Source organism: Capricornis sumatraensis, chromosome 3 (genome assembly GCF_032405125.1).
Source record: "Capricornis sumatraensis isolate serow.1 chromosome 3, serow.2, whole genome shotgun sequence".
Taxonomy (NCBI): domain Eukaryota; kingdom Metazoa; phylum Chordata; class Mammalia; order Artiodactyla; family Bovidae; genus Capricornis; species Capricornis sumatraensis.
In genome coordinates, this window is record NC_091071.1 from 39840674 (window position 1) to 39866655 (window position 25982).

Consider the following 25982-nt stretch of genomic DNA (forward strand, 5'->3'; position numbering starts at 1 on the left):
GATACCCTAAAGTGTCCCCCAGTCTTGGGTAGAGTTTCAGCCCGCATTCACTCACAAAAGTGAAAGACACTGAAGCAGGGATGGGGGCACTTACGAGGCATTGTGACTGGCTACGAATCAGAGAACCCTCCTGGAGGCCACTCATGGGAGCAGATGACAATGGCACTCAGACACCCGCCCTTGATGTCCTTTTCAGCTAATGTTTCCAGCCCTTCATCCTGCTGCATGCCATCTCTGCCCCCTGCCCTCAGCTCACAGACTCCCCCCTCTACATGTCATGTGGTCTTTCGCAAATATCTCTTTTATTTTATTTTTTTCACTTGACTGGGTGTGAAAGAAATGTATAACTTCCATTAGTTTTACTTCTCCTTTTAAAAATCCTATTTTTGTGAATGCTTTATAGTGTGAAAAAAATCAGTAATGATAGGAATCGGGGCTCCATGGAGAAATGGCTGGTCCTAGGACTGGGCGGAGAAAGGCACAAGATGAGTCTGCACACATCGGGAAAGGACATGGTACCAGCTCCCTGCACAGGTGGGACAGAACCTTCTGAACCTGAATATCCACATACCCTATCACACAGCGATTTCCTCCTGGGCACACACCCTACAGTCACACACCTGTATGGTTCCCAGAGACCTACAAGAGCTATTAAGTATGGCCTCAAACTGAACCCCCTCCCCCCTCACATAGCGACAGAATGAATAAACAACACCACGGGGGCATATCTTCAGGGAATCAGAAACACGTGGATGAGTCCCCCACTGTGGAGTAAGGTCAGAGGAGAGTTCCTCTTGTGTGACTTCATTTGCACGGAGTTCCAGAACAGACCAAACTAATCTGCTGTGACTGGAAGTCAAGATCGAGATTATAGGAGAATGGAAGTGACCACAAGGAGGCACCAGAGTAAAGTACCAGTGAATTCTGATTTGCTTGGGATGCTGGCTCAAGGGCTGTTTTCAGCTGGTGGAATTTCAACACGTTCTTCATTTTGAGTTTCCACACATATCTGTGCAGTTCACCTAAAAGTTCACTTTAAAAGAAAAAAGGAGGGAGATTTCCCTGGTGGTTCAGTGGTTAAGACTGCACTTCCAGGGCAGAGGCCAAGGGTTCGGCTGGGGAACTAAGATCCTACATGCTGTGCAGTGTATGGGGTAGGGTGGGGTCGGGGAGACGAAAAAAGGAAGTGAATGAAAAGAAGCCAGTTAGGCCATTGCTATGATCCAGGCAAGAGAGGATGGTGACCTGGACTTGGTAGTGACAGTGGCGGTAGAGAACACAGATGTAAGGAATGTAGGCTATCAGACCTAAGGAACTTGGGGACTGATGAGATGGTTAAGGCTCCATGCTTCCAATGCAGGGGGCACAGGTTCGATCCCTGGTCAGGGAACTAAGATCCCACAAGCTGCATGTTGTGGTGAAAATAAATTAATTAATTAAAATAAAATGGGGGAAGGGGTGGCAGTTACCATGTCCAACCACAAAGGCAAGCCAAGGAGATAGATGAGGGAAATAAAGCATTCAAACTGATACAGAAAGAGCAAAAGAAACTTGAGGAGCTAAAAGCTAAGGGGCCTCTGGTCACAGGTGGAATTTAGAAATCTGGGAAAAAGGAGTGTCTGAGGCAATGACGATCCTTAATCCCATGCATTTTTAAACATCTGGACTCCCTGCCATAACATCTGTCACCACCTATAGCTAGAATGAAGGGGCGTCCCTGGTGGCTCAGATGGTAAAGAATCTGCCTGCAATACAGGAGGCTAAGGTTTGATCCCTGGGTCAGGAAGATTCCCTGGGGAAGGGAATGGCTACCCACTCCAGTACTCTTGCCTGAAAAACTCCATGGACAGAGTGGGACACAACTGGGCAACTAATGCACACATAAGCTAGAATGAAGTGTTGTCTTGGAACCTATTGTACCTTTAAGAAAAAACTTCTGTTAAAAATAAATAAATCATACAGTGGTTCACCTTCTCTTTAGTTCTCAGTTTTTTCTGCTTTAACTGTGAGATCATAGTAAACCTAGCCCAGATTCCTGCCAAAGTGTGGTTCTTAAGTCTTCATTCTGTCCTGATTTCTGTACCACCTGGAATTAAATCAACTCATTAAAAAAAAAAAAAAAAAAAGAATGAAGAGGAGGACCTCCCTGGTGGTCCAGTGGTTAAGGATCCACCTTCCAATGCAGCGGACATGGAGTTTAATCCCTGGTGAGGAAACTAAGATTGTATGCGCCCCAGGGCAACTGAGCCTCCCCTGCTGAGGACTGCTCCCCTCCCCGCACCCTCCCCTCTCAAGAGCTGGTGTGCCCCAACAAAAGAAGTCCGAATGCCAGGAGCAAGACCCAGTGCAGCCAGAATAAATAAAAGAATGTATCTCAAAATTTCTTACATACATAAGAATAATGAGGCCAGGGTAGTGAGGTGGGATCAGTTTGGCGTGTTCAGAAACTGAAAGGCAAAGGAAAAGAGGACAGAAGATGAGATCCATGGCAGGAAGAGGCTTTGGGCTGAGCCCCAGGCCGAGCTGTCTGGACTTAGTTCTGAGTGCCACAGAAAGCCACGGAAGAGCTTTACGCAGCACAGTGAAGGGATGCAATTAAATGACCTGCCCAAGTCACACAGCAGCAATCGGCAGAGCTGACTGTAGCTGGAGCTCACAGAGCCAATGGCTGGCTCCTGCCAAAGACACAAGCTGAAAAGCCAGGGGAACAGCTTTCATTTACAGACACTCAAGACAGAGCTGAACAGGCAGTGCTCACTCCTGCTCTCATCAGAATGCCCAGTGCCTTTGTCCCAGGGCTGGTCCTCAGTGAGGGGTCTGCCTGTGCCATAAACACTCCTAATTACTCCTTCAAGATGGCAGCTGCCCAGAGGAAAATGCTAAGATGTTACTAATGCAGTTTAGAAATGTACTTAAGCCACTGGATAGTGAGTGTCACTCAGCCGTTTCCTACTCTTTGCGACCCCATACAGGCCATGGAATTCTCCAAGCCAGAATACTGCAGTGGGTAGCCTTTCCCTTCTCCAGGGGATCTTCCCAACCTAGGGATCAAACCCAGGTCTCCGGCATTGCAGGTGGATTCTTTACCAGCTGAGCCACAAGAGAAGCTCAAGCCCCTGGATAAGCCAGAGCCTAATCAAGGGATCATAGTGTTTTTAACAGTAGCTCTTCCCAGAGCTGGAGAAGGATTTTCTCCTTTTGCCCTGAATTATTCTGAATGGAGGAATCCTATGAAAACTAAAAATATAAGAAACTTGTTTTTCTTTCTCAATCTCTGAAGAGATAACAGAAAAGATGAAGACTGCATCAGTCAGTATTTTCAAGGACTTTCACTGACCTGGATAATACTAGACATATTTTTTTTCATATTTGATAAATAAATGGCAAGTTGGGGCTTGTTTTTTGTTTGTTTTTAGGCACCAATTACTTTCCCTCAAAATCTAAGGTAACAACTAGAATAGTTTGTGTTCACTTTCAAGATAATTCTAGAAGATATTGATATATACACTAAACAGGTGGATGTATATTAAAAATCCTTTCGGAATGCGTTTATCATTTACATTAAATGGAGTAAAGTAAACTTCACAGAATTTTCCTCTCTTAGCGGCTAACACTCAGGGACAGAAGAGTGTATTTTCAAAGATGAGGACAAATTTGAAGGAACTTAAGGTGGCTCAGAAGGTAAAGCGTCTGTCTACAATGCGGGAGACCCGGGTTTGATCCCTGGGTTGGAAAGATCCTCTGGAGAAGGGAATGGCAATCCACTCCAGGACTATTGCCTGGAAAATCCCATGGACAGAGGAGCCTGGTAGGCTACAACCCATGCGGTCACAAAGAGTCGGACACGACTTAGCCACTTTACTTCACTTCACTTCAAATATGTATTAAGCCTCTTTTTTGGCTTGTGGCATCTTAGTTCCCCCACTGGGGACTGAATTTCCACCCCGCAGTGAAAGCGCGGAGTCTTAACCACTGGATTGCCAGGGAATTCCCCCTAAGCACCCCGCCCCCCCTATTTTTTTCTGCAAAGTAATTTGAGCTGCTGCTGCTGCTAAGTCACTTCAGTCGTGTCCGACTCTGTGTGACTCCATAGACGGTAGCCCACCAGGCTCCCCAGTCCCTGGGATTCTCCAGGCAAGAATACTGGAGTGGGCTGCCATTTCCTTCTCCAATGCGTGAAAGTGAAGTTGCTCAGTCGTGTCTGACCCTCAGCGACCCCATGGACCGCAGCTTTCCAGGCTCCTCCGTCCATGGGTATTTCCAGGCAAGAGTATTGGAGTGGGGTGCCATTGCCTTCTCCAATTTGAGCTAATAAAAGTCAGAAGGAATCCTCGCCTCAGTGATCTGGTCCTGCCCGGATTGTAAGCCTCAAGGGGGCAGCACTCGTGTCTGTATTCAGCACTGGGTCCCTGGGGTCAAGGACCATGCCTGGACGCGCTCAGGGAAGCAAATATTTCCCGAATGAATGATGCACGCGGAAGGTGGGCCAGCAGCACGGATATTAGTCAGGGCCCATCCCTGGGTGGCGAGTTAGTGGTGGAGGAGGCCAAAAGCTAGTGTTGATCTTGCCTCACTTGCCTTGCTGCCGGGACGCTGTTTCTGGGGGTTGAGTCAACTTCATTTCTGCTTTTCTGACAGATTTCAGGGAAGGTGTGCACCTGAGTTGGACGCCTGGAAGTCACTGTCAGCAGCGATCCCGGCCAGTTCCCCGAGGTTCTCACCCAGGCCCGAGGCACCGAGACCACCACGTCGGATCGTTACCCGAGGAAGCCACGTCCTTCCTGCAGCTCTGCCCCATCGCGTCCGGACAGGGCCCGCTGCTCCCGGTCGCAGGGCTCGGACCTGGCCTAGTCAGTGAGGGCCGCAGCGCTCGGCTCGCGGGTGGATCCTGGAGGCAGGGCCGGGGCGGCGGTGCCGGGGTTGGGGCGTGGAGGCCCGGCGGAGGTGGAGGGGTGCAGGACACACCTCCGCCCCGCGCCCCGGCCACGCCCAGGGGCGTGGCCTCCTTTCCATGTCCGGGGTAGGGTTTCATAGTCCCGCCCCGTTTGAGGTTCCTGGCCCCGCCCCGGGGCACCCCCGCCCACCAGTGAGGTGCAGGGAGTTAGCCTCTCGGGGCGCCAGGTGCACGGTGCCAGTAAACATCGCTGGATGGGGTGGGGGGCTCTGCCCAGCCGTTCCTCGGGCATTCCGTCCATCCTCACAAGTGCCAGGCGCTCGGCACGGAGCAGAGAAGGGATACTGCCCGCTGTCCTGTGAGATTCACACTAGAAAGTTAAAGGAACAAAGTCCAGGTGCTGTCAAGGGCAGGAGACTAGACCCGACCCGGGGAACCAGAGCGAGCCCAGGGTCGGCCACTGAGAACGGGGCCCAGCACCCCCGAAACAGCAGGCGCCCTGAACGCCCAGCCGGACACCGCGGAATCCCCAGAGGGAAGCGCCCATCCCGCTGGGGCCAAGGACGTGACCCCAAAAGGCCCTTTAGACCAAAGGGAAAGGCTTGACTTTGGAGTTGGACTCAAGGCTGTTGGTGAGGTCACTGCTGCTGCTGGGAGCCCCGCGTAGTCACTGATAAAGAGGGGACAGAACCAACCCCTAAAGATTCTTGGGAGGATTTTAGGTGGCAGTGTTGACCGGTGACCTCTCTTCCCCAACACATGGTCCTGCTCTGTTTTCTTCTTAGTACCTGTGGCTTGCTCCTGTGCCCTGGCACGTAAACCCCCTGAAGTCTGGAACTGCCCCTCACATTTAGCTCAGTATCCACACCAGCAGCAGGCCCTTGGCAAAGATTTGCTGCATGAATGAAATGCCGACCAAATAACCACACACACAGCCGGCTTTTTTTTCTGGCCATACATGGAGATAAGGGGAACCTCCCAGACTAAGGCTTGAACCTGCCCCACCTGAGTCTGGGAGGAAGCACATGGTCTTAACCACTGAACTGCCACGGAAACCCCAGCAAGCATTTTTAAATGGCAGCTCTTGTCCCCCACCAAACATACAGGTTGACAGACCCTCAAGGGGCACAGAGCCAGTCCTGACTAGGTGGGTCTCAGCTCTTACTTGGAGGGGTAGTTAGACTCTCAAAAGCGGGCCAAGGTTGGAATCCTAACCGGCTGCTTTGTCTATTTCCCTGGCCCCGCCCTCTCCCCACCCCGCTCCCAAACTGGGAGGTTAAGGGTTAACTCAAGGAAGCCCCCCTCACCACCTGGATGGGATTGGGGCAGGGAACTTCCTGTTCCATTTTCCCGGAGTCCTTCCCCAGGTTGGCCGAAGCTGACTCTGGCCCTGCAGGCCCTCAGAGAACACCCCCACGAGAGGTGAGTTGCAGGGAGCCCTGGAGTGCAGAGTACCAAGGATAAACTTAAGGGGTTCCTTGTAGCTTGGAGAGAGAAATGGGGCTCCAGGCCTCTGGAGGGGTGGTGGGGTAAGGCGTTAGAGTGCCAGAAGAGTCTTGGGCGGACGTGGTTGGTCTGTGCTGTGAAGCCCACTCCTGGGGAGTCCAGGGCTGGGAAGACCGGGAGGCCTGTGTCAGTGGGGGCATTTGGGAGGGTCGCAGGACTTTCTGTGATGTGGGCTTGCTATGCCCTCTGGGGAGCAGAAGGCAGGCTCCACGTTCCCCCAGGTGGACTGACCGGGCTCCTCGACTCAGCTCAGCACTAGAGAGGCACACAGCCAACAAAGACGAGCGATCCAGGGAGCAAGGGGGAGTTTCTGCCAAGGACCCTGGCTCTGGGAGCCCCCGTTGTCTGGGTGGGTCTTGTGGCCACCCGGGCTGGTCTACCTTAAGCCTCTCCGCCACTCTAGGCTCCAAGTTAAGCTGGTCAAATACCGGAGGATGGCTGAAGAGCGCCACACCCTGCCTCCTGCAACCCAGCTCACCCCCCACAGATGCGCATATTCACAGAGCTTTTGTCCTGCAGACTTGGGGGCGGGAGAGACTCTCCTGGCCAACGTCCCTTGAATTCCACCTCTTTCAAACCTTTTGGTGAGACCTCACCTGAAGCTTGTGGCATCCCGTGAGTTTAGGCCTAAGGGTTGGAAATTTGAATGCCCTTAGTTTTTCAGATTTGTGCTGTAATATTCTGGTTTAGACTAGGCAGATCACACACGGCGGGAGGGTAATTGGGTCCTTTTCTGTTTCTGAGCTTTTGCACCGTAAGATCAGTGTTCTCTCCTTAAAGCAAATCTTTGCTTCCCCTGGTGTGACCTTGAGCAAGTCACCCATCCTCTCTGCACCATCCTCTTTGCACCTGTCAAATGGAGAAATTATAGTAAGATGAGGGAGAGGAAGGGAAGCTGGGAAGATGCTGGAGGGGGTGGAGGGAGCTGGGGCTTGGGGGCTGGTCAGGTAGCCAGGACACAGGCCCGGGTCTGCGTTGTAGCATCACGACCCTCTGCTCCGAGCTGGGAAGTGCTAGGCTCAGTGTCCTGTGTTCTTTAACCTCATTCAACCCCCACTCACCCCACCTGAAAAGGAGGTTCAGAGATCCCTCAACCCCAAACGAAGAGGGCTTAAACTATCAAAGCTCTTGGCCAGGCTGACCTCTCCCTGACTCCATCACCAAGGCTGGGTTGCCTTCTTGGAAGAATGTCTGTACCTCTGTATCTAGGTGTCCTGGGCTGTAACATGGTCATGATAGGATGAGCTGTTAGCTGTTGTTTGTGTTTTTACTCAATGGGAACAGCCAGCACTTAGACGTGCGCCCAGAGTGTACTGTCTGCAGGTGTGGGCACCGCTCTGCTGCCTTTACCTGGTGGGAAGTGATGCAGGAGGGCTTCTGCCCAACTCCCTGCCTTGGATCTTCGCGTGCGGGTAGGGAAACAGGTCTGGAAAAGGCTCCTTCGCAGCCCTGAGGCTGGAGAACAGGGAGGGCAGAGAGATGTTGGAACTTGGGTTTCCATAACCATAAAGTAATCCCTGCCTAGATTGAAATATAAAAGTGACTAAGGAGTTCCAGGGTGGTTCAGTGACAGGATTCCACGTTTTCACTGCCAAGGGTGCAGGTTCAATTCCTGGTCAGGAAACTAGGTTCCCGCAAGCCACGAGGCTGAGCCAAAAAATAAAATAAAAGTGCCTCAAAGCTCTACAAGCTTGTTCGGAACTGTAAGCCTCCTGGCTGGGTTGTGCTGAAGGACTGAACTGAGTCCTCTAGGGGTGGGGCTGAACTTGGGTCAACTCCCTCTAGGTAGGTCTCCGCTAGCCCCAAAGGAATGAGCAGTCTTATAGAACCAGTGTCCCCTGATGCCAAGTTAGAAGCACTTTTTTTTTTTACTGTTAGCTAGACTCACAGGGATGTTGTGATGGATACATCCCAGTGGACAAAGGAAGAATCCAGGATTTTAAAAAAACAAACTAGGAAATGAAGGGAAATGTCTGTGTCTCCCACTCATTACCCAGCTCTCCAGGCTGCCCCCACTGGACGCCTCTCTGCTTTGGCCTGCCTCGGGGACACATGTATCACAAACCTTTGGAGGCAGTCAGCTTAGTCTCATGTGGAAACCCACCCACCGACCCCATCTCCCTGGCTCATCCTGGCTTATCTCCTGGGATGGAACCCAGGGAAGGAGACTGGGACACTAGGTGGGAGCTCAGCCCTGCCCTGGTCAGCTGGGTGATCTTGGCTTTGACCCCTGAAAGCCACCTCCAGCACCAGAAAGTGAGAATCAGGACGTCTGGTTAAGGAGTGATTCCATGCATGAACTACACCCACCGCCCACCCTTTTATCTTTAAAATTCTCAAACTTCCAGAGAAGTTGAAAGACCAATGCACTCAACATCCATACACCCACCTCCCGGATTCGACAACTGCTATAATTTTGCCACTTTTGCCTTGTTGATCCAGAAGTGTGGATGAAACCTCATGCCTCTTCACTTCCAAATCCTTAACATTTTATAAGAATGAAGACACTTCCAACATAGCGCAAGGCTGGAATCCCATCTTCGAAGTTGCTAGTCATTTCCCTTATCGGCCAGGGCTCCACCAGATTCAGATTTCCCCAGCTATTTCCCCAAAGCTATTTCCCCAGAATAACTGTTAGCACCACCACCCCTTCTTAAAGGTCAGGATCCAGTCAAGGTTCCCACGTTTCCTTACGTCAGCTGTTAGCCTCCTCTACAGCAATGTGCCTACAGGCACTTATTTTTTCATAACAGACTTGGAAGAACTTGGGCCAGGTTTCTGGGAATGTCCGGTCTTTCGGATCTGTTCGGTTGTTTACTCAGTGGATCATTTGGCTTGTTTGTTTTATAATCGTTTTTAAAATATTTTATTTATTTATTTTTGGCTGTGTTGGGTCTTAGTCGCGGCACATGGGCTCGGTAGTTGCTGAGCGCGAGCTTCTCTCTAGCTGTGGAGCCCAGACTTAGTTGCTGTGCGGCCTGTGGGATCTTAGTTCCTAGACCAGGGAAGTCCCTGTTTTATAAATGTGACATATAACACTGAGTAACTTTAAGGTATACAGCATTTCATTTATATATTATAATATGATTGTGATGTAGCAATATGTATCATATTACATAATGTATTACAGTACAATATTCTTATCTGTATTTGCCATACTGTGCATCAGATTGCTATGGCTTATTTATTACTTGTTACAAGTTTGTACCTTTAAACACTATCACTCTTAGCCTCTCCACCAACTTGTTCTTATTCCCTCCAATGCCCTTTAACTGGAAGTTGGGTCTAAAGGCTGGATTGGATTGCGACGGAACATTTTTGGCAAGGATTCCCCCTTCAGTGGTGCCAGGTACTCCCCGTGGTACCATATCAACAGGCAGGGACAGCCAGACTGTCCTCTTTCAGGGCTGCCAACTTTGGTCCCTGGGGCAAACCGAGGTGAAGTTCTAAGTGCTGCAGGAAGGAATGGATAATACTGAGCAATTCGATTTCTCTGCCTTGTTTGGTCAGGCTGAGCCACTACCTGTGACCCATTCGAGAAGAGATTCCTCTGGAGACCACACCTGCAGGCACCCCTTAACACCCCGGGTGTGGGAGCCAGGAGGGAGAGACTTGAACACGAGAGCAGCCGTGGTGAGGCGTCCCCAAAGTGAAGGATGCTTGCAGAACCCGGCCAAGCTGCGGGGGAGCCGGAGCAGCTCGGAGCAGTCAAGCTGGAGGAAGAGGAGGAGGCTGCCAGCCAGGAGGACCCCGGGCGGCCAGAGGCCAGGCCCCGGCCCGAGGTGGCTCACCAGCTCTTCAGGTGCTTCCAGTACCAGGAGGACATGGGGCCGAGGGCATCCCTGAGCCGGCTCCGGGAGCTCTGTAACCACTGGCTGCGACCGGCTCTGCACACCAAGAAACAGATCCTGGAGCTGCTGGTGCTCGAGCAGTTTCTGAGTGTGCTGCCCCCACATCTCCTGGCCCGGCTGCAGGGCCAGCAGCTCAGGGATGGCGAAGAGGTGGTACTGCTGCTAGAGGGTGTCCAGAGGGAGTCTAGCAACGTGGGGCCGCTGGTAAGAGGGGCCGCCCGGTGGGCTGGACAGCAGGGGGAAAAGGCAGGGACTTTATCACCCTGTTAAGAAATCACTGAGCTGAGACTTTGCTGGTGGTCCAGTGGTTAAGACTCCGTGCTTCCACAGCAGGGGGTTCGATCCCTGGTTGGGGCACTAAGGTCCCACTTGTCTTCCTCTGCCAGTTCCTTCTTGTCCTCCTAACTCCCTCCCTCCCTGTCTGAGCTTCACCTTTCCACCGTGCCACTGTCCTTTGGAGCTAGTAGGATGTGGATTACTGTCCTGTCTGTCCCCTGACATGGGTGTGTTTTGAACAGGATTTCAGTTTTAATGCTGGCAAGAATTGTCCCCGTGCAGACGTCACCTTGGAGGAACAGGGGGGCTCTTTCCAAGTCTCCAGCCACAGTCCCAAGAAGGAAGCGCCCTCAGAAGGGCCTCCAGCCCTGGAGCCATCGCAGGCGCTCCTGCCATCCCATTCGGGGTCCTCCAAGCCTGCTGAGATCGGGGACTGGAGACGTCCCCTGAGTTCAAGGCAGCCACTGAGCCCAGGTCCCAAGAGGACTTTGCAGGCCCCGCAAGAGAGCGGTGAGGCGCCGGGGCCCTAGGGAGCTGGGGGGCCAGGTGTGTGGGGGCAGGGAGGGAAAGGGGGCGGCCTCCCAAGCTGGTGGGAATGGCGGAGAGCCCCAGGGCCCTGGCCATGGCTGCACAACCCCGAGGCCGCACGGCGGTAGGGCTGCCTTCTCACAGCTGTCTCTCCCCCAGCGCCATCAGCCCTCCAGGGCCCCGAGCTGTGGCCAGAGGAGAGCTCGGGAGATCAGGAGCTGGCAGCGGTGCTGGTGAGCTGGGCGGGTGCCCTCACTCCAGGCCTATCTCCTGCTCTGCAACATTCTCCGACCCTGTGCTTTCAGCAACCCCCTGTCTTAATTTAAACCTGGAGAGCTCTTCCTCTCGCTTAGGTCCCCGAGCCCCGTTCCTCACTCACTGACAATCTCTGCCATCCCTTTGTTACAGGAGTCCCTGACCTTTGAAGACGTCCCAGCAAAGAAGGCTTGGCCTGTGCATCCTCTGGGTGAGACAGCTTTTTCCCGGGTTTATGACCACTGAAGGCTTTTTTGTATGTCCAAGGTGGCCCCTGACTTTTTGGCCTCTTTGGCTAAAAATGAGCTATTTTGATGAGGTGATATATATTTATATAGATCTATATTGTTATGTCCGTATCTATATAGATATAATTTTAAGGCTCTTTGCATCTAATCATCAACCTCCACCCCCAACTCTGAGCTTTTAAAATAAGTGGTCGGGAATTCCCTGGTGGTCCAGTGGTTTGGACTCCAGGCTTTCACTGCCATGGGCCCTGCTTCAATTCCTGGTCAAGGAACTAAGATTCTCCAAGCTATTCGACAGGGCCAAGAAAAAAAAAAAGGTGGTCATGGCAAATACTATATGGTATTACTTATATGTGGAGTCTAAAATATGACACATATCAACTGATCTATGAAATACACAGAACACTCGTGGTTGCCAAGGGGGAGGGCGGAGTAGATTGGAAGTTTGGGATTAGCAAATACAAATTATTACATGTATTAATAGAATGGAAAAACAACAATGTCCTACTCAATCTCCTGTAATAAAACATAAGAGAAAATTATATATATATATAATTGCATGAGTTTGCTGTACAACAGAAAGTAACACAACATTGTAAATCAAATATACTTCAATAAAATTAATTACAACAGCTAAAATTAAATAAAATAAGGGACTTCTCTGGTAGTCTACTGGCAACGAATGCAGTCCCAATACAGGGGGCCTGGGTCAGGGAGGTAAACCTTACGTTATTTGGGTTTTACCCCACCCTCTGCCCACCTACAAACTTTGCAGAATTCTGGGTTTCTTTCCACTGAGGTTCTAGCGATTCCCAGAAGGCCCTCTGAAAAAAACCCGACCTGTCCTGTTTTCTGCCTCTTTTTTAGGAACTGGAGGCAGAACCCTAGAAGAGGCTTTTAAGGCAGAAGACCCGAAAGGGGTGTCCTGGCCCTTGGCTGCCTCAGCAAACTCTCAGGCAGAGAGCCCCAGGGTGGCAGAAGAGCCCCACGCCCAGTCGCTAGGATCAGGCCCTGAGACCGGCCCCGGAGGAGAAATGTCCCCTCCCGGCAGGAGTGAAGTTCTCAAGGTCAAAGCAGCCGAGGGCGCCCCCAAGTCGGACTCGGAACTCAAGTTCATCTGCACAGACTGCGGCGTCAGCTTCCCGCAGTTGGCCCGCCTGGAGGCGCACCAGCTGCGCTCGCACCCAGGCGCGCGGTCCTTCTTGTGCCTGTGCTGCGGGAAGGGCTTCGGGCGCAGCTCTATCCTCAAGCTGCACATGCGCACGCACACAGACGAGCGGCCGCACACCTGCCACCTGTGCGGCCACCGCTTCCGCCAGAGCTCGCACCTGAACAAACACCTGCAGACGCACTCCTCCGAGCCCGCCTTCCTGTGCGCCGAATGTGGCCAGGGCTTCCAGCGCCGGGCGCGCCTCACGCAGCACCTGCTGGCGCACGCCCAGGACCAGAAGCCCCCTGGCGGCGCCCCGGAGACCAAGCCCCCGGCAGCCCCCGAGCTGACCGTAGTCCTGTGCTCCCACTGCGGCCAGACCTTCCAGCGCCGCTCCAGCCTCAAGCGCCACCTGCGGATCCACGCCAAGGACAAGGGCCACCAGTGCTCCGAGTGCTCTAGCAGCCTGCGCCCCGGGCCCGAGCGCCGGCCCTATGTGTGCGGCGAGTGTGGCAAGGCGTTCCGGCGCAGCGAGCACCTGGGGGCCCACTGGCGCGTGCACACGGGCGAGCGGCCCTTCTCCTGCCAGGTGTGCGGCCGCAGCTTCAGTCAGAGCTCCCAGCTGGTCTGTCACCAGCGGGTGCACACGGGCGAGAAGCCCTACGGATGCCCGCACTGCGGAAAGCGCTTCATGCGGCGGGCCGGGCTCGCCCGCCACCTCCTGACCCACGGCGGCCCGAGGCCCCACCACTGTACCCAGTGTGGCAAGAGCTTCAGCCAGACCCAGGACCTCGCCCGCCACCAGCGCAGCCACACAGGCGAGAAGCCCTGCCGCTGCAGCGAGTGCGGCGAGGGTTTCAGCCAGAGCGCCCACCTGGCGCGCCACCAGCGCATCCACACCGGGGAGAAACCCCACGTCTGTGACACCTGCGGTCACCGCTTCCGGAACAGCTCTAACCTGGCCCGCCACCGCCGCAGCCACACGGGCGAGCGGCCCTACAGCTGCAAGCAATGTGGCCGGAGCTTCCGGCGCAACGCCCACCTGCAGCGGCATCTGGCCACCCACGGCGGGGCGGGGGACGAGGCCGCATCTGGGCCGGCTGAGCCCCCGCAGGAGTGCCCGGAGTGTGGCAAGGTCTTCAGCCGCAGCTGCAACCTGCTGCGGCACATGCTGGTGCACACCGGGGCCCGGCCGTACTCGTGTGCACAGTGTGGCCGCAGCTTCAGCCGCAACTCCCACCTGCTGCGCCACCTGAGAACCCACGCCCGAGAGACTCTGTACTAGCTGCTCCCGCTTTGGCGGGGCGGATGGCGGCGCATCTCCCTGGGCTTCTCCCAGGCTGCCGCGCATGCGCCCTGCTCCCACCCACCCTCCCCCAGTCACCTCCCTCTGGCTCCACTGACCCCGCGTGGTAATTCTTCCCGTCCACAGGAGCATCTCGTCCAGACCTCAGGAATGTATTTTAAAATACCCAAAGTAAAACAGCCTTCTGAACATGGCCCCTCTTTAAGGTTTTTTTTTCAGTGCCACCTGTTACCCTCTCCACTGGGTCTGTGGTGATGCCCTCTGCTTCCCCCACCGCTTCAAGAGCAGGCTGGGTGGGAGCAGATCCAGGGAGAGTTCCTCCCCCCGGAAAAGGCTCACTGTGAGTGTGTGTATGTCTGTCAGGGTGTGTGTGTGTGTGTGTGCATTGTCGGGGGAGAAGACAGCTGTTAGAGCCAACTGTGGGCAAGGCCAACCAGTCTCACCCTGGAGTGATTTCTCCTCTGGAGTCCACCACTGACCCCCGTGTTCAGTACAATTTGTACTGAACTCCAGCGTATTTGGCTGTTTAATTAAAATTGAATAAAACTTAAAATCCCAGGTGTTAGATTAATATGGGAAACCTGTTCTTGTGGAAGGTTGGTAACTAATTCAAACAAAATGCTAGCAGTTAGTGGGTGATTGATTCAAACTGAAAAACTAAATCTGCCTGCAGGTAAGTTGGGTTGACCTAACCACGCATAGGGCCTTCCCTGGTAGCTCAGCTGGTAAAGAACCTGCCTGCAGTGCAGGAGACCCGGGTTGGATTCCTGGGTTGGGAAGACCCCCCTGGAGAAGGGATAGGCTGCCCACTTCACCTGGGCGTCCCTGGGCTTCCCTGGTGGTGCAGTCGGTAAAGAATCCACCTGCAATGCAGGAGACCTGGGTCTGACCCCCTGGAGGAGAACGTGGCAACCCACTCCATTATCCTTGCCTTATTCTTGCCTGGAGAATCCCCATGGACAGAGGGGCCTGGTGGGCTCCAGTCTATGGGGTCTCAAAGAGTCAGACATGACTGAGTGACTAAACACAGCACAACCACCCATAATCCTCTTAAAAGCTCGAAGCTGCTTTCTAGGTTTGCTCCACCTTCTTCCTGCCCATCAGGCCCACTTGGTTGGCCTCTTCCTCTGGTGCACAGATTTTAAATCACATGACTTCTGGTAACAATACAGGAGAGAAAAGCAGCCCACTCCAGCTCAGAGCACAATACCATTAGCCTGTGGTTTTCAACCACAAAAATACCGTATTTTAATTACTGCCCCTCCATCAATTGGACACATAACTGCTCCTTAGCAAATGCTTGTGGAAAAGAAGTGAACTCATCAACCAGAGCTCAAGCAGCTGAAGGAGAACCAGCCCTGAATCTGGGAAAGGGAGAGGTGATTCCTGGGCACAGCTGGGAGGGAGGGCTCTGAGCCTGGGGGTGCAGCCCTTCAGGGTTGGGAGGAAGACTGGGCTACAGAGAACCCCTGAAAACTGCTCTGTGTGTACCTCCCTGAGGCAGGGCGTCATGGCTGGGGAAGTGGGGTAGGGACCTAGGGGAGGGGGATGCGTCCTCAGAGGTGGTGAGCCAGGCTGGCCCTCAGGCCTTGCTCCTGGGCCCCCCAGTCTCTGCCTTGAGGCCCAGGTGAGGGACGCCACAGGCCCAGAGGCCCACTCCCGCCCTCCTACCCTGCTTTCCCTCCTGGCCCAGGTTTGGGCGCCCTCCCTCCCCCTCCCCTGGCTCCTGGGGCTCTGATCTTGGAAGAAAGACTGTAGAGCTTCCGAGGCCCCAGCTGGGGTACTGAAGGCCAGGAGAGAAGGGTCAGGAGAAGACGAGAGGGCTCAAAGCCCCTCCCCCGAGCTCCCTGTGCCCTGGGAGTGTGATGGTCCAGTCCTCCCCCATCAGTCAGTCCACGACCAGAGTTCCTGTTGCGGCCATGGGTTCCAGGAAACAAACTCACTCAGGAGGACAATGCAGATAGTGGAGTGCAGTTTGTTACACCAGCGGGCCCGAGATAGAGTCTCCTCTAAGCCGAGGACCCCGACCAGATTTTGTGAAAACCTTATATACCCTAAATGTACGTGCTCAAACCCACCTCCCCAAATTCTCTGAAACTAGTCTGAACAAAGGAAAAAGAAAGATACAATCAAAGTTAACCCATGAGCATATGCCTTAAGCCTAAGTAGTTAACAGTGGACAGTTATCAATAGGCCTGTGGTCATATCCCAACAAGCATAATAGAATTTATGATTCTATTTGGTTACACAGATAATTAGGGTATTCTTTTAGGCAATGGAGAGTCTAGGTACGAGCCCTGGGGCTCTTGCATCTAGGGGGTCTGGTTTTCCAGTTGGTACGTCGTTTCCATAGATACTGGGCACATAGCTCAAAGTCCACATCTGGCCCAAGATGGAGTCCTGCTTGCAAGATGGAGCCTGTTCTGTCTGATTCCTCCTTCATTCCCAGTTACAGATTAGAGAGTCCAGTGGCTTGTGCTTGTTCACCCAGCACCAGGACTCCCACCTGGGTCCATCTGACCCACTACCTCTGCCTGTAGCCATCGGACCCCCACCCTCCCATCCACACAGACACTCCATTTGGGTCAACTGACTTTTATTAGGACATCAGCACTACAATGACAGGCAGGTCAGACATGGTGCAGGAAAATCCAGGCAGAGAGACTTAGATGGGCTGGGTGGTGCCCTCCCTGAAGGGGAGGGGGTGAGGCAGGCTGCGAGGATGGGTCAAAGGTGAGCAGAATTGTACAGGATGAACCAGAAGATGCCCTGTGAGAAGGGAAAATCGAGGCTTCTAGATGAGGCCAAGCTCCCTGGGGACCCTTTGGGGCTTCTAGACCTGGATGAGGCTCTTGAAGAGCTGCTCCAGAGAGGAGCAAAAACCCTTCAACACTCTCCAGATGGCCTCAGCCGCTCTGCGCAAGCCCTGTAGGCAGGCAGCCGCTATCTGCTTAAGCCAGTCCAGGGCTTTCCGAAACTTCTCCTGCAGTCGCTGCAGGAACTCTTCAAATAGCTCAAGTATCCAGTCGTACAAATTCCTTGAAGTGGAGGAGTCAAAGGGCTGGTGTGGGCCTGGGAGACTGTAGGAGCCAGAGGGCTCACAGACTCTGCAATGCAACTCTTGCTGTGTTTCACGAAGCAAGGGACAGGATTCCTGCAGGGATAGGAGGCTGTTCAGGTACATGTCTGGGGCAGTGTCCTGACTGAGCAGAGGCCTCCCTCCTAGCCTTTAGGAGACTCTGGGACCCAGAAGCCCATGAATGAAAACTGCCTGCCTTCCTGCCAACAGCTCCACAGACAAGAGGACTTTTCCCAAAACCTGAGCCTGGCCCCTTGGTTCCCCTAGAGAAATAAGCCCTGGTGCTTTATTGTACCTGAAGATGGACTGACCTCTGAACCCAGCACGAGGCCCGCGGGGCTCGCAGGCAGGGGGCTGAAGGCAGGGCTCTGCTCACCGTGCACTGAGTGAGGAGGCTGATGCCCCAAGTCTGCCCCTCCGGAGCTCTCAGGGCCCCCCACTCGCGCTCCGAAGAGGTTTGTGCACTTGTGGCAGTACCAGTGACAAGACAGACCAGTGGGGAAGGGAATCAAGAGGGGCTGAGATGTCAGCTCAAACTCACGGAGTTGTTAACTTGAGCATCCATGGCATCAGCCATATCTGCACTGCATACGCTCTGAGGAAAGAAAATGTGGAGACTGCCCACGTGGCTCACAGCTGAGCTCTGTGGGCCCCACTGGGCCCCCCATGGGTCCAGGAGAATCAGAAGGAAGACAGATGTCCAGACCCAGTACCCTGGCTGATCCCAACCCTGGGGACTCAACTTCAGGGGAAGGGCAAGACCCAAACTCACCTCCATTACAATAAGATCCGAGCAGACCTATTGGGAAAACATCACTCAGTTTAAAATTCCCCTACCCTCTCTCACTCTGAGTCTCAATCTCAAGCCCGAGTCTGTGCCCACTGGTGTCCCCTCTTCCCCTGGTGGCTGCGGACCAGGCATCTGACACTGCTGTGCTGCCATACAGCCCTGTGACTTTGCACACCTCCCCCAGCAGCCCTGGGCCTCCGTATCCCCACCTGTGCAGTCAATGGATACACAGGTGAATTTTGTGCAGTGTAAGGACTGGGCCCTGGGCTGTCACCTTCATCATCACCATCATCATGAAATTGTTAGGGGAAGCACACTGACTGAGACTGCCCACCCTGGACAGGCACCACCATAACCATCTGCATGAATAATCTTAGGACAGGAGGTCCTAGTGAGGAACAGGGAACTAACAAGCCACCAGTGACTGGAAGAGTTGGGGAAAGGTCAAAAGGAGACGGGACGTGTCTGACTACCTCCCAGCATCCTTCTCTCTGGCATCCACCTTGGCTGAGCAAGGTGTGCACCACCAGGAAGGACCCCAATTCGGAACGACTGGCCAAAGACAACCCAGAAACGAATCGCACCACCATGAAGCCCAAGACTGTGAGCCAGCAGGCAGACCAGTTCTCCTGGCTGCCCTTACCCTCCTGCTTTCCGCCCGGGCGCCCTTTCTCAATACACTCTCTCGCTTTGTCAGCATGTATGTCTCCTCGGAGGATTATTTCCGAGTGTTAGACAAGAGCCCACTCTCAGGCGCTGCAAAAGGGCTTCCTTCCTGCAACAAAGCCACCCTACTCCACTTAAACTGGACACAGGGGAGTGCACTGACCCACCTCTTCTTCAGATTTCTTTGGAAGGTTTTCACAAAACAATTCCACAAGTTGAAACTGTAAAGAGAGACAGAGTTGGGACAACGAGGCCTGGTCCTTTCACTCCTGGGTCCCAGCTGGGCCAGAACATCCTCCGTTTCACCCAGCTTCCCCATTCCCTCACCCGTACATGGGGATGAACTTCTTACCATTTTGGTTTTGAGGGAACTGATGGAATCATCGAAGTCCTGTGGAGATGACAGTACTACCTAGGCTGATGAGACCTCATCAACCACTGCAGACCTGTTACACGCTCACACACTCACACAGGAGGACCCTTTCCCTGTACTAGGCGGGTCAACCTGGTTCCCAGATGCCTAGCCCTCCGTGGTCCCTTTGAGAGCTGACCAGGGAGGAACTGACGCTGTTCTCTCCTCTCTGAGGAGCTGACGGTGACAGTGGCTCCGCGGCCAGTCTTCCCGACCTCCGACCCTGCAGATCCCCAGCCCCCAGCCCATTTCCCTCCAGACACTTGACTCCATCTAGGAGGTGGGAGGCGCCCCACCCCTCGTGAGACTCCACATAACGGCGGGAATCTAGCGCTGTCCCCGTGGCCCTCCTGGCTCTGGGTGGTCAGTGCAGCTCACAGCCCGTGCAGGGCTCCCATCTGCACACTCTGTGTCCTGGGGGACCCATCCTGTCAGCCCAGCATCACACACAACTGGGCAAGAAAACACCTCACGGGGCCGTGGGAACACTCTGCTGCCCACATCATCCTCTCACTGGGCCTGAGTGCCCAGCCTGGCTCACCCCGTGATGACCACGCCCAGACATCAGTGTCCATGGCCCAGAGCCCCTGAGCATCTGATCAAGCTCAGAATTGAGACTGGGGAGCGGTACAGAGGGCAGAGGGCTTCCCACAGGAAAGAATAGGCTCTGAGCTCAGCGGGGCTTCAGTTGCTGATCCAGGCGCTGAGAGAGATGCTTTCGGTTTCCAGAAAAACACCACAGGCCTCTACCCCCGGGTTTCCAGGCTGTAGAAAGGGTCCCGAGAGACGACTGATTCCTCTGACCCTGGAGACCCTCCATTTGCAGCTCTCTCACCAGAATGTGGACTCTAGTTGCTAAAGTGACTCCAGGTCCCATGACTCTGGCTCCTGAGTCCTCTGCACCCAGACCGGCCCACTAGGACCTCCACAGAGCTGCTGCCATACCCGTCCTCCAGCAGGAATGCCGCCCCAGAGCCAGGACCTGCTGTGTAAGGAGTGGGCTCTAGGGCAGGGGACTCTGGGGAAGAATGGATACGAGTATATGCATGGCTGAGTCCCTTCGCTCCTCACCTGAAACTATCACAACGCTGTTCCTCGTCTCTGTTCCCACACAAAATTAAAACTTAGAATAAAGAGAGCGAGAGAGAACGAGACAGAGAGAGAGAAATCTTTGTGCGCAAACCCTTTTAGAAATGGAGAGAAAATGAATAGTTGAAATCCGATGAGAACTTTCCAAAAGAGATAAAGGAGAGGGCTCAGAGCAAAGGGCAGGTATAGGGTCTGTGTCAGGAACTGTTTGGAATGTCGGGGTAGAGAGAGCAGAGCACTCCCCGCCGCCGCCCCGGATCCAGGTGAGAGAGGACCCTGCTGACTGCAGGGGTCACAGGCCTTCAAGGCCCATCTCCCCGGAGGGTCCCCCACTTCGGCCCAGGGAGGGTGGGACAGAGGCAGGTGCAAGTGGCCAGTCAGAGGGGTGGAGGATGGGCTGATGGGAGAGGGGACAGGGGAGATAGGAAACTCCAAGGCCCAGCCTTCCCCCATCTCTTGCTGTCACTCACCCTAGCGAAAGCCATGCTGCTCCATGGCTCTGGTTCTGCCTCTGTAACACGGTGTGAGGAAGGGTGTGAGGAAAAGTGCTCTGGAGAAGCAGGCTCGCCCACCACCCTGGAGCACCTTCTGCCTGCAGGCCTCCCCTCTTCCCTCTCCCCAGGCGCCCCGGAGCCCCTCACCTGAGACGCTGCGGCAGAGCCCCAGCTAGCAGGCCACAGCTGAGCAGTCCAGACTCACTGTCCCCTGAGAGTCGGTGACTTAAGGGCAGAGGAGGCAGGGGTGGGGGGTGTGGAACCACCGCAGAGCAGAGGAAGCAGGCTGGGGCAGGGGGCTTGTGTGTGTGTGTGTGTGTGTGTGTGTGTGTGTGAGACTGAAACAGAGCTAGACCAGGGCCAAGACAGAAGGAAGGCAAGACAGGGTGACAGAGACCTGAGGGGCCCGAGCGGGGAGGGTGTGTCCCTGACACTCAGGGTTCCTGGTCAGGCCCCTCCTCCCTGAGCTGGGACAGGGTCTCTGAGCCCAGCTAGGGCCTCACCCCCCACCCCCTCCCATCAACTTGGGGGCAGGGAAGGACGGGGGAAAGTCCAGGCTTGGGACAGCACCTTGAGGAAGCTTGAGGAGCTCCAGAAAAGGATGTTAACCACCTGGGGGTTAAGATACAGGGGAAAGCGACGAGGGCCCTGGAACAGACTGCACCCCACTCCACATCCAGAGAAGCTTCTGTAGCCGCCCTGCCCTCAGGAAGTCACAGGACCTGCAAGGGCCCTGAGTTGGAGACTCTCCCCGGGGCCCCGGCATCCAGGGCAGGGGCCAGGCCTGATTGCCTGACACACAGGATGGGGCCCAGGATGGTCTGAAGGGAGCCTTGCTGACCAACTGACCCCAATGACCAGGGTCTCCTGAGCCCCATGGGGGGCCCTTCAGTCCCAAGCTACAGTGGCAGGAGTCTCCCTGGCCCTGGCCATCCCCACAGGGTTTGACTCTCGCAGCCTGGCCCACCTCCCCCTGAGACCACAGCCCCTCACAGCCCAACACAGCCATGGCCTTGTGTCTGTCTTAGAGACCCAGGGCCGCCATAACAAAGAGCCACAGACCCGGGTCTCAGCAACACACGTTTGTTCTCTCCCAGTGCAGCCAAGGCTCACTGTTTGTCTGTCTGTCGGGGTGTGTGTGTGAGTGTGTGTGTGTGTATGTTGTCGGGGAAAGACAGCTATTAAAGCCAACTGTGGGCAAGGCCAATCAGTCTCACCCTGGAGTGATTTCTCCTCTCGAGTCTACCCCCGTGATCAGTGCAATATCCTCCAGCGTATTCGCCTTTTTAATTAAAACTGAATAAAACTTAAAATCCCAGATGTTAGAGTAAAACAGGAAACCTGTTCTTGCGGAACGTTGGTAACTAATTCGCAGTGAAAATGCTAGCAGCTGATTATTAATTCAAACTGAAAAATTAAATGTGCCTTCAGGTAAGTTGCGCTGACCGTTAAGGATCCCTAAAAACCCATAGGAGCTTCCCTGGTAGCTCAGCTGGTAAAGCGTCTGCCTGCAATGCAGGAGACCCGGGTTGGTTTCCTGGGTCGGGAAGAGCCCCTGGAGAAGGGATAGGCTACCTCCTCCAGTATTCTTGGGCTTCCCTGGTGGTGCAGTCAGTGACTCCGGCCTATACAGGAGACTTCGGTTCAATTCCTGGGTTGGGAAGATCCTCTGGAGAAGGGAATGGCAACCCACTCCAGGAGTCTTGCCTGGAGAATTCCCATGAATATAGGAACCTGGTGGGCTACAATCATGGGGTCCCCAAGAGTCAGACAAGACTGAGCGACTAAGTACGCACAGTGCAGTGGAGCCTAGATGTTGAAATCAAGCAGGTTCCACCCACTTGTCACCCAGGAGCACTGAGGAGGCAGTGACCCCAGGCTGAGAGGGGAGCAGTCCACTGTCTTCCCACCAGCATCGAGCCGATGGCAGCCAAGGGGTTCTGGAGGGGACGGCAGAGGCTCAGGTGTGGAGGTGGGAGAGGTGTATTAGGAGCAGGAGGCTGTCCTACTGAATGTGGGCGGCTCTGGTACCAGCATGCTGACCAGAATCAAGGATGGGCCACAGGGGCCGTCTCAGGAGCATCACCCACCTGTGAACCATGGATGTCACCCTGGACTTGGGACAGATGCTCAGGGGTGGTCTCAGAGCTGGGTTAGGGACCCCACCAATGTGCTTCAATTGGCACTTCCTGGAGGCACTACAGTATGAGAAACGATAGAGCAGAGCTGGAGAGCCGGCTCACTAAGGGGAGATGGGGCTGTCCTGTAAAGAGCCAAGCACTTGGGACAGCTGCTGTTGGCAGGTGGGGCGGGGCTGCAGGAATTCAGCCCCCTGAGCTCTGGGAAAGGCCAGGTGTTCCGGAAAAAGGAGAGTTCTGCGCGGGCATGGCCAGGGGCAGGGGAGGAAGGAAGGCCCAGGAGGCCGCACTCAGCGCATTCAGTGCCAAACCCAGCCCTGTGTTTCTAGCCTCCTGAACTTAGTTCCACAGGCATCCCCAGCTGCATCCTGGCTGAGCCCTGCCCCTGGGACAGACTTCCCACAGCCACAACCCGCGGGGGCCCCGTGGGCGATCCGTTTCCTTCCACGCAGCCGCCGGTCCCCCTCAGGGGGAGGCCAGGCCCCCCACAAGCAGGGACAGGAGAGGCAGGAGGCGCACCTATGGCTGTCCTGCAGCCTGACTGATCCCACACTGACACGCACTGACAGTCGCAGTCTCCGGGCTTGAGGGTCGCTCTGGGGGGTCTGGGGGCCGGAAGGCCCACCCTGGGGGCGGGGCAGTCCAGGAACTTGGGACGCAAGGGTTGGGGGAGTCTGGCTCGGCTTTGATGATGCCCTTGAGCAAGCGCCAGAAGTGGAGGCCCTTGAAGAACTAGGTGTAACCTGCGGGGAGGGAGAGGTTTGAGGGGCTGGTCCACGCCTGCCCATCCTCCAAACCCCTCTCTCCGCATCGCTTCTCCCCCCACCCCGTGCTCTGCAGGTCGCGCCACCCCACGGCCCCTGGGCCCCCATCGCCCGCCCCCGCCCCCCCCCCGAGTGCGCGAGCTCTCCCGCCCTTGTTGCTGACGGTGACATCGTCGGGGACCGGCAGCGCGCCCTCTCGCAGGCTAAGATCGCGCGGGTAGCCGGGGTCCCGGCGCGCAGCAGCCTGGTCCTACCGCCAGTACTGCAGCCCCGGCATCAGGTAGGTCTTCCGGTTGAGCCGCCAGGAGACGCGGCGTCCACATTCTCCCCGGGTCGGGGGCAGCCCCAGCTCGGTGAGCGGGCGCACGGCGCCCTCTAGCAGCCGGCCCTGGAACGACCAGAACTGCGGGCCTGCGGGCGGGGCGGGGGTGGGTGAGCGGCGCTGCGCGTTCCCCGCGCTACCTCCCACCACCGGGACCCTGCTACTGCTGCTAAGTCGCTTCAGTCGTGTCCGACTCTCTGCGACCCATAGACGGCAGCCCACCAGGTTCCCCTGTCCCTGGGATTCTCCAGGCAAGACCACTGGAGTGGTTGCCATTTCCTTCTCCAATGCATGAAAGAGGAAAATGAAAGTGAAGTGCCTCAGTCATGTCCGACTCTGCGACCCCATGGACTGCAGCCTACCAGGCTCCTCCGTCCATGGGATTTTCCAGGCAAGAGTACTGGAGTGGGGTGCCATCGCCTTCTCAGCAAAAGAAGAGAATCCGGCACTGATTTAGATCCTGAATTCTGTGATGAGCTGGGATGGGGGGCGGTCAATAGGTGGCCCCGGTCCCACCCACTCATCACCCAGGAACCTTGAGGAAGCAGTGAGCCCAGATTGAGCAGGAACCAGTCCGGGGACCAGTCCACAATCTTCCCGCAGCAGGAGCTGATGGGAGCCAAACACTTCCTGAGAGGACGGCAGAGGGTCAGGTGTGGAGGAGCGGAGAGGTGTTTCAGATGCACGAGGGTGTCCCCCTGAAAGTGGGCAGTTCTGGCTCCAGTGTGCTGACTGGAGAGAGGGTGCACGCCGGCCGACTGTGCAGCATCAGCTATATGTGACCAGGGATGTCACCCAGGACTTGGGGCACGGCGATCATGGGTGGTCTCAGAGCTGATTTGGGGTCCCCAGCAATGTGGGTTGCCTGGGATTTCACAGAAGCAGGACAGGGTGACAAACATCCCAGAGGGCCCCGGGGGTGGACGGTGGGGCCCGTCCCTAAAGACGCAAACAGCTTGGCACAGTTGCTGACAGGAGGGGCCTGGGCTGCCTGAGACACAGACTGGGGCCTTCAGCAGGGAATGAAGGCCGTCTGGGCGCTAAGCCCTCTGGGGACCCCTCAATCCAAAGAGAAGGGGCAGGTATCTCCTTGCCCTGGGCTGGCCCACAGGGCTTGTCGCTCCCAGCCTGGCCAGCCTCCTTGCTGAGGCAACAGCCTCTCTCAGCCCAGCACCTCCATGGCCTTCTTGTATGGCTTCCAGGCCCAGAGCCATCATAACAAAGAACCACAGGCCAGTGTATCAACAACACACACTTATTCTCTCACAGTGGAGCCCCGAAGTTGAGGTCAAGTTGGCAGCAGGTATGGTTCCTCTGAGAGCCCTGAGGGAAGCCTGTGTTCCAGGTCTCTCCTAGGCTTGTAGGCAGCCATCTCCACATCCACACAGCATCCTCTCCAGACGTGTATGTGTCTCCTAATCTCCATTTTCATAAGGTCACCAGTTATAATGGATTAGCGCCCACCCTAAGGACCTCGTTTACCTTGATTCCTTGTAAAGACCACCTCCAGATGACGTGGCATTCAGAGGACTTCAGCATAGGAATTTGGGGACACAGTGCGACTTCTGATATCCTTAAAGGGCAACTGGATTTGGAAAGCAGAGGTGCTTCTTGGGCACAGCTGGAAGGGAGAGCTCTGAGCCTGGGGCTAGGAGGTTCAGTCATTAAGGTGTTGGAAGGAAGTCAGGACTACGGGAGCCCCCACGTGTCACAGGTTTAGGTTTAAGACTCCTGCAAGACTCCTGGGAAGGACGTTTCCAGGAGAGAGGACAGGCCAGCTTAGAGACTGAGAAACTAGGAGAACCCACAGTGTGGGGGGCGCTAACGGTAAGGGGTCTGACTGCTAATGAGGGAGATGCGAGCGACCTGGGTTCAGTGCCTGGGCTCAGAAGATCCCTTGGAGGAGGAAATGCCACCCCACTCAGGTATCCTTGCCTGGGAAATCCCATGGAAAGAGGGACCTGGTGGGCCACAGTTTGTGGGGCTGCAGAGGCGAACACGACAGAGTGACATAGCGCAGCATAGCAAGGCGTGATCATTTCCTGAGCCCCACCCATGTGCCAGGGAATGTGGTGGGGCCTTGAGGGCACCTGGTGTGAAACAGAGGGCCAGGGCTGCCCCGAAGAAAAAGGAGGGCATCCCAGGCAGAAGGAGCAGCATGTGCAGAGAGCCCGGTGGGAGAGAGGCGCTTGGCCAGCAGCCAGGGACTATTGT

The 25982-nt window shown here is 55.2% G+C and overlaps 1 protein-coding gene across 1 annotated transcript; it reads left to right on the top strand.

Annotated features, from left to right (window-relative positions):
• Positions 1-10056: 10056 nt before the first annotated feature.
• On the top strand, positions 10057-13993 carry ZSCAN10 (zinc finger and SCAN domain containing 10). Its single transcript, XM_068969454.1, has 5 exons — positions 10057-10455; positions 10770-11037; positions 11224-11288; positions 11464-11521; positions 12426-13993. Exons 1-5 carry the CDS (start codon positions 10057-10059, stop codon positions 13991-13993), a joined length of 2358 nt encoding a protein of 785 aa, XP_068825555.1.
• Positions 13994-25982: the final 11989 nt, after the last annotated feature.

What these genes read in the sequence shown, in the direction of transcription:
- ZSCAN10 (XM_068969454.1), top strand. Translation starts at nt 10,057, where the DNA reads ATGCTTGCAGAACCCGGCCAAGCTGCGGGGGAGCCGGAGCAGCTCGGA. An exon ending in GCAGGCCCCGCAAGAGAGCG is followed by an intron (nt 11,038 to 11,223) that starts GTGAGGCGCCGG and finishes CAGCGCCATCAG; the next exon opens with CCCTCCAGGGCCCCGAGCTG. An exon ending in TTGGCCTGTGCATCCTCTGG is followed by an intron (nt 11,522 to 12,425) that starts GTGAGACAGCTT and finishes CCTCTTTTTTAG; the next exon opens with GAACTGGAGGCAGAACCCTA.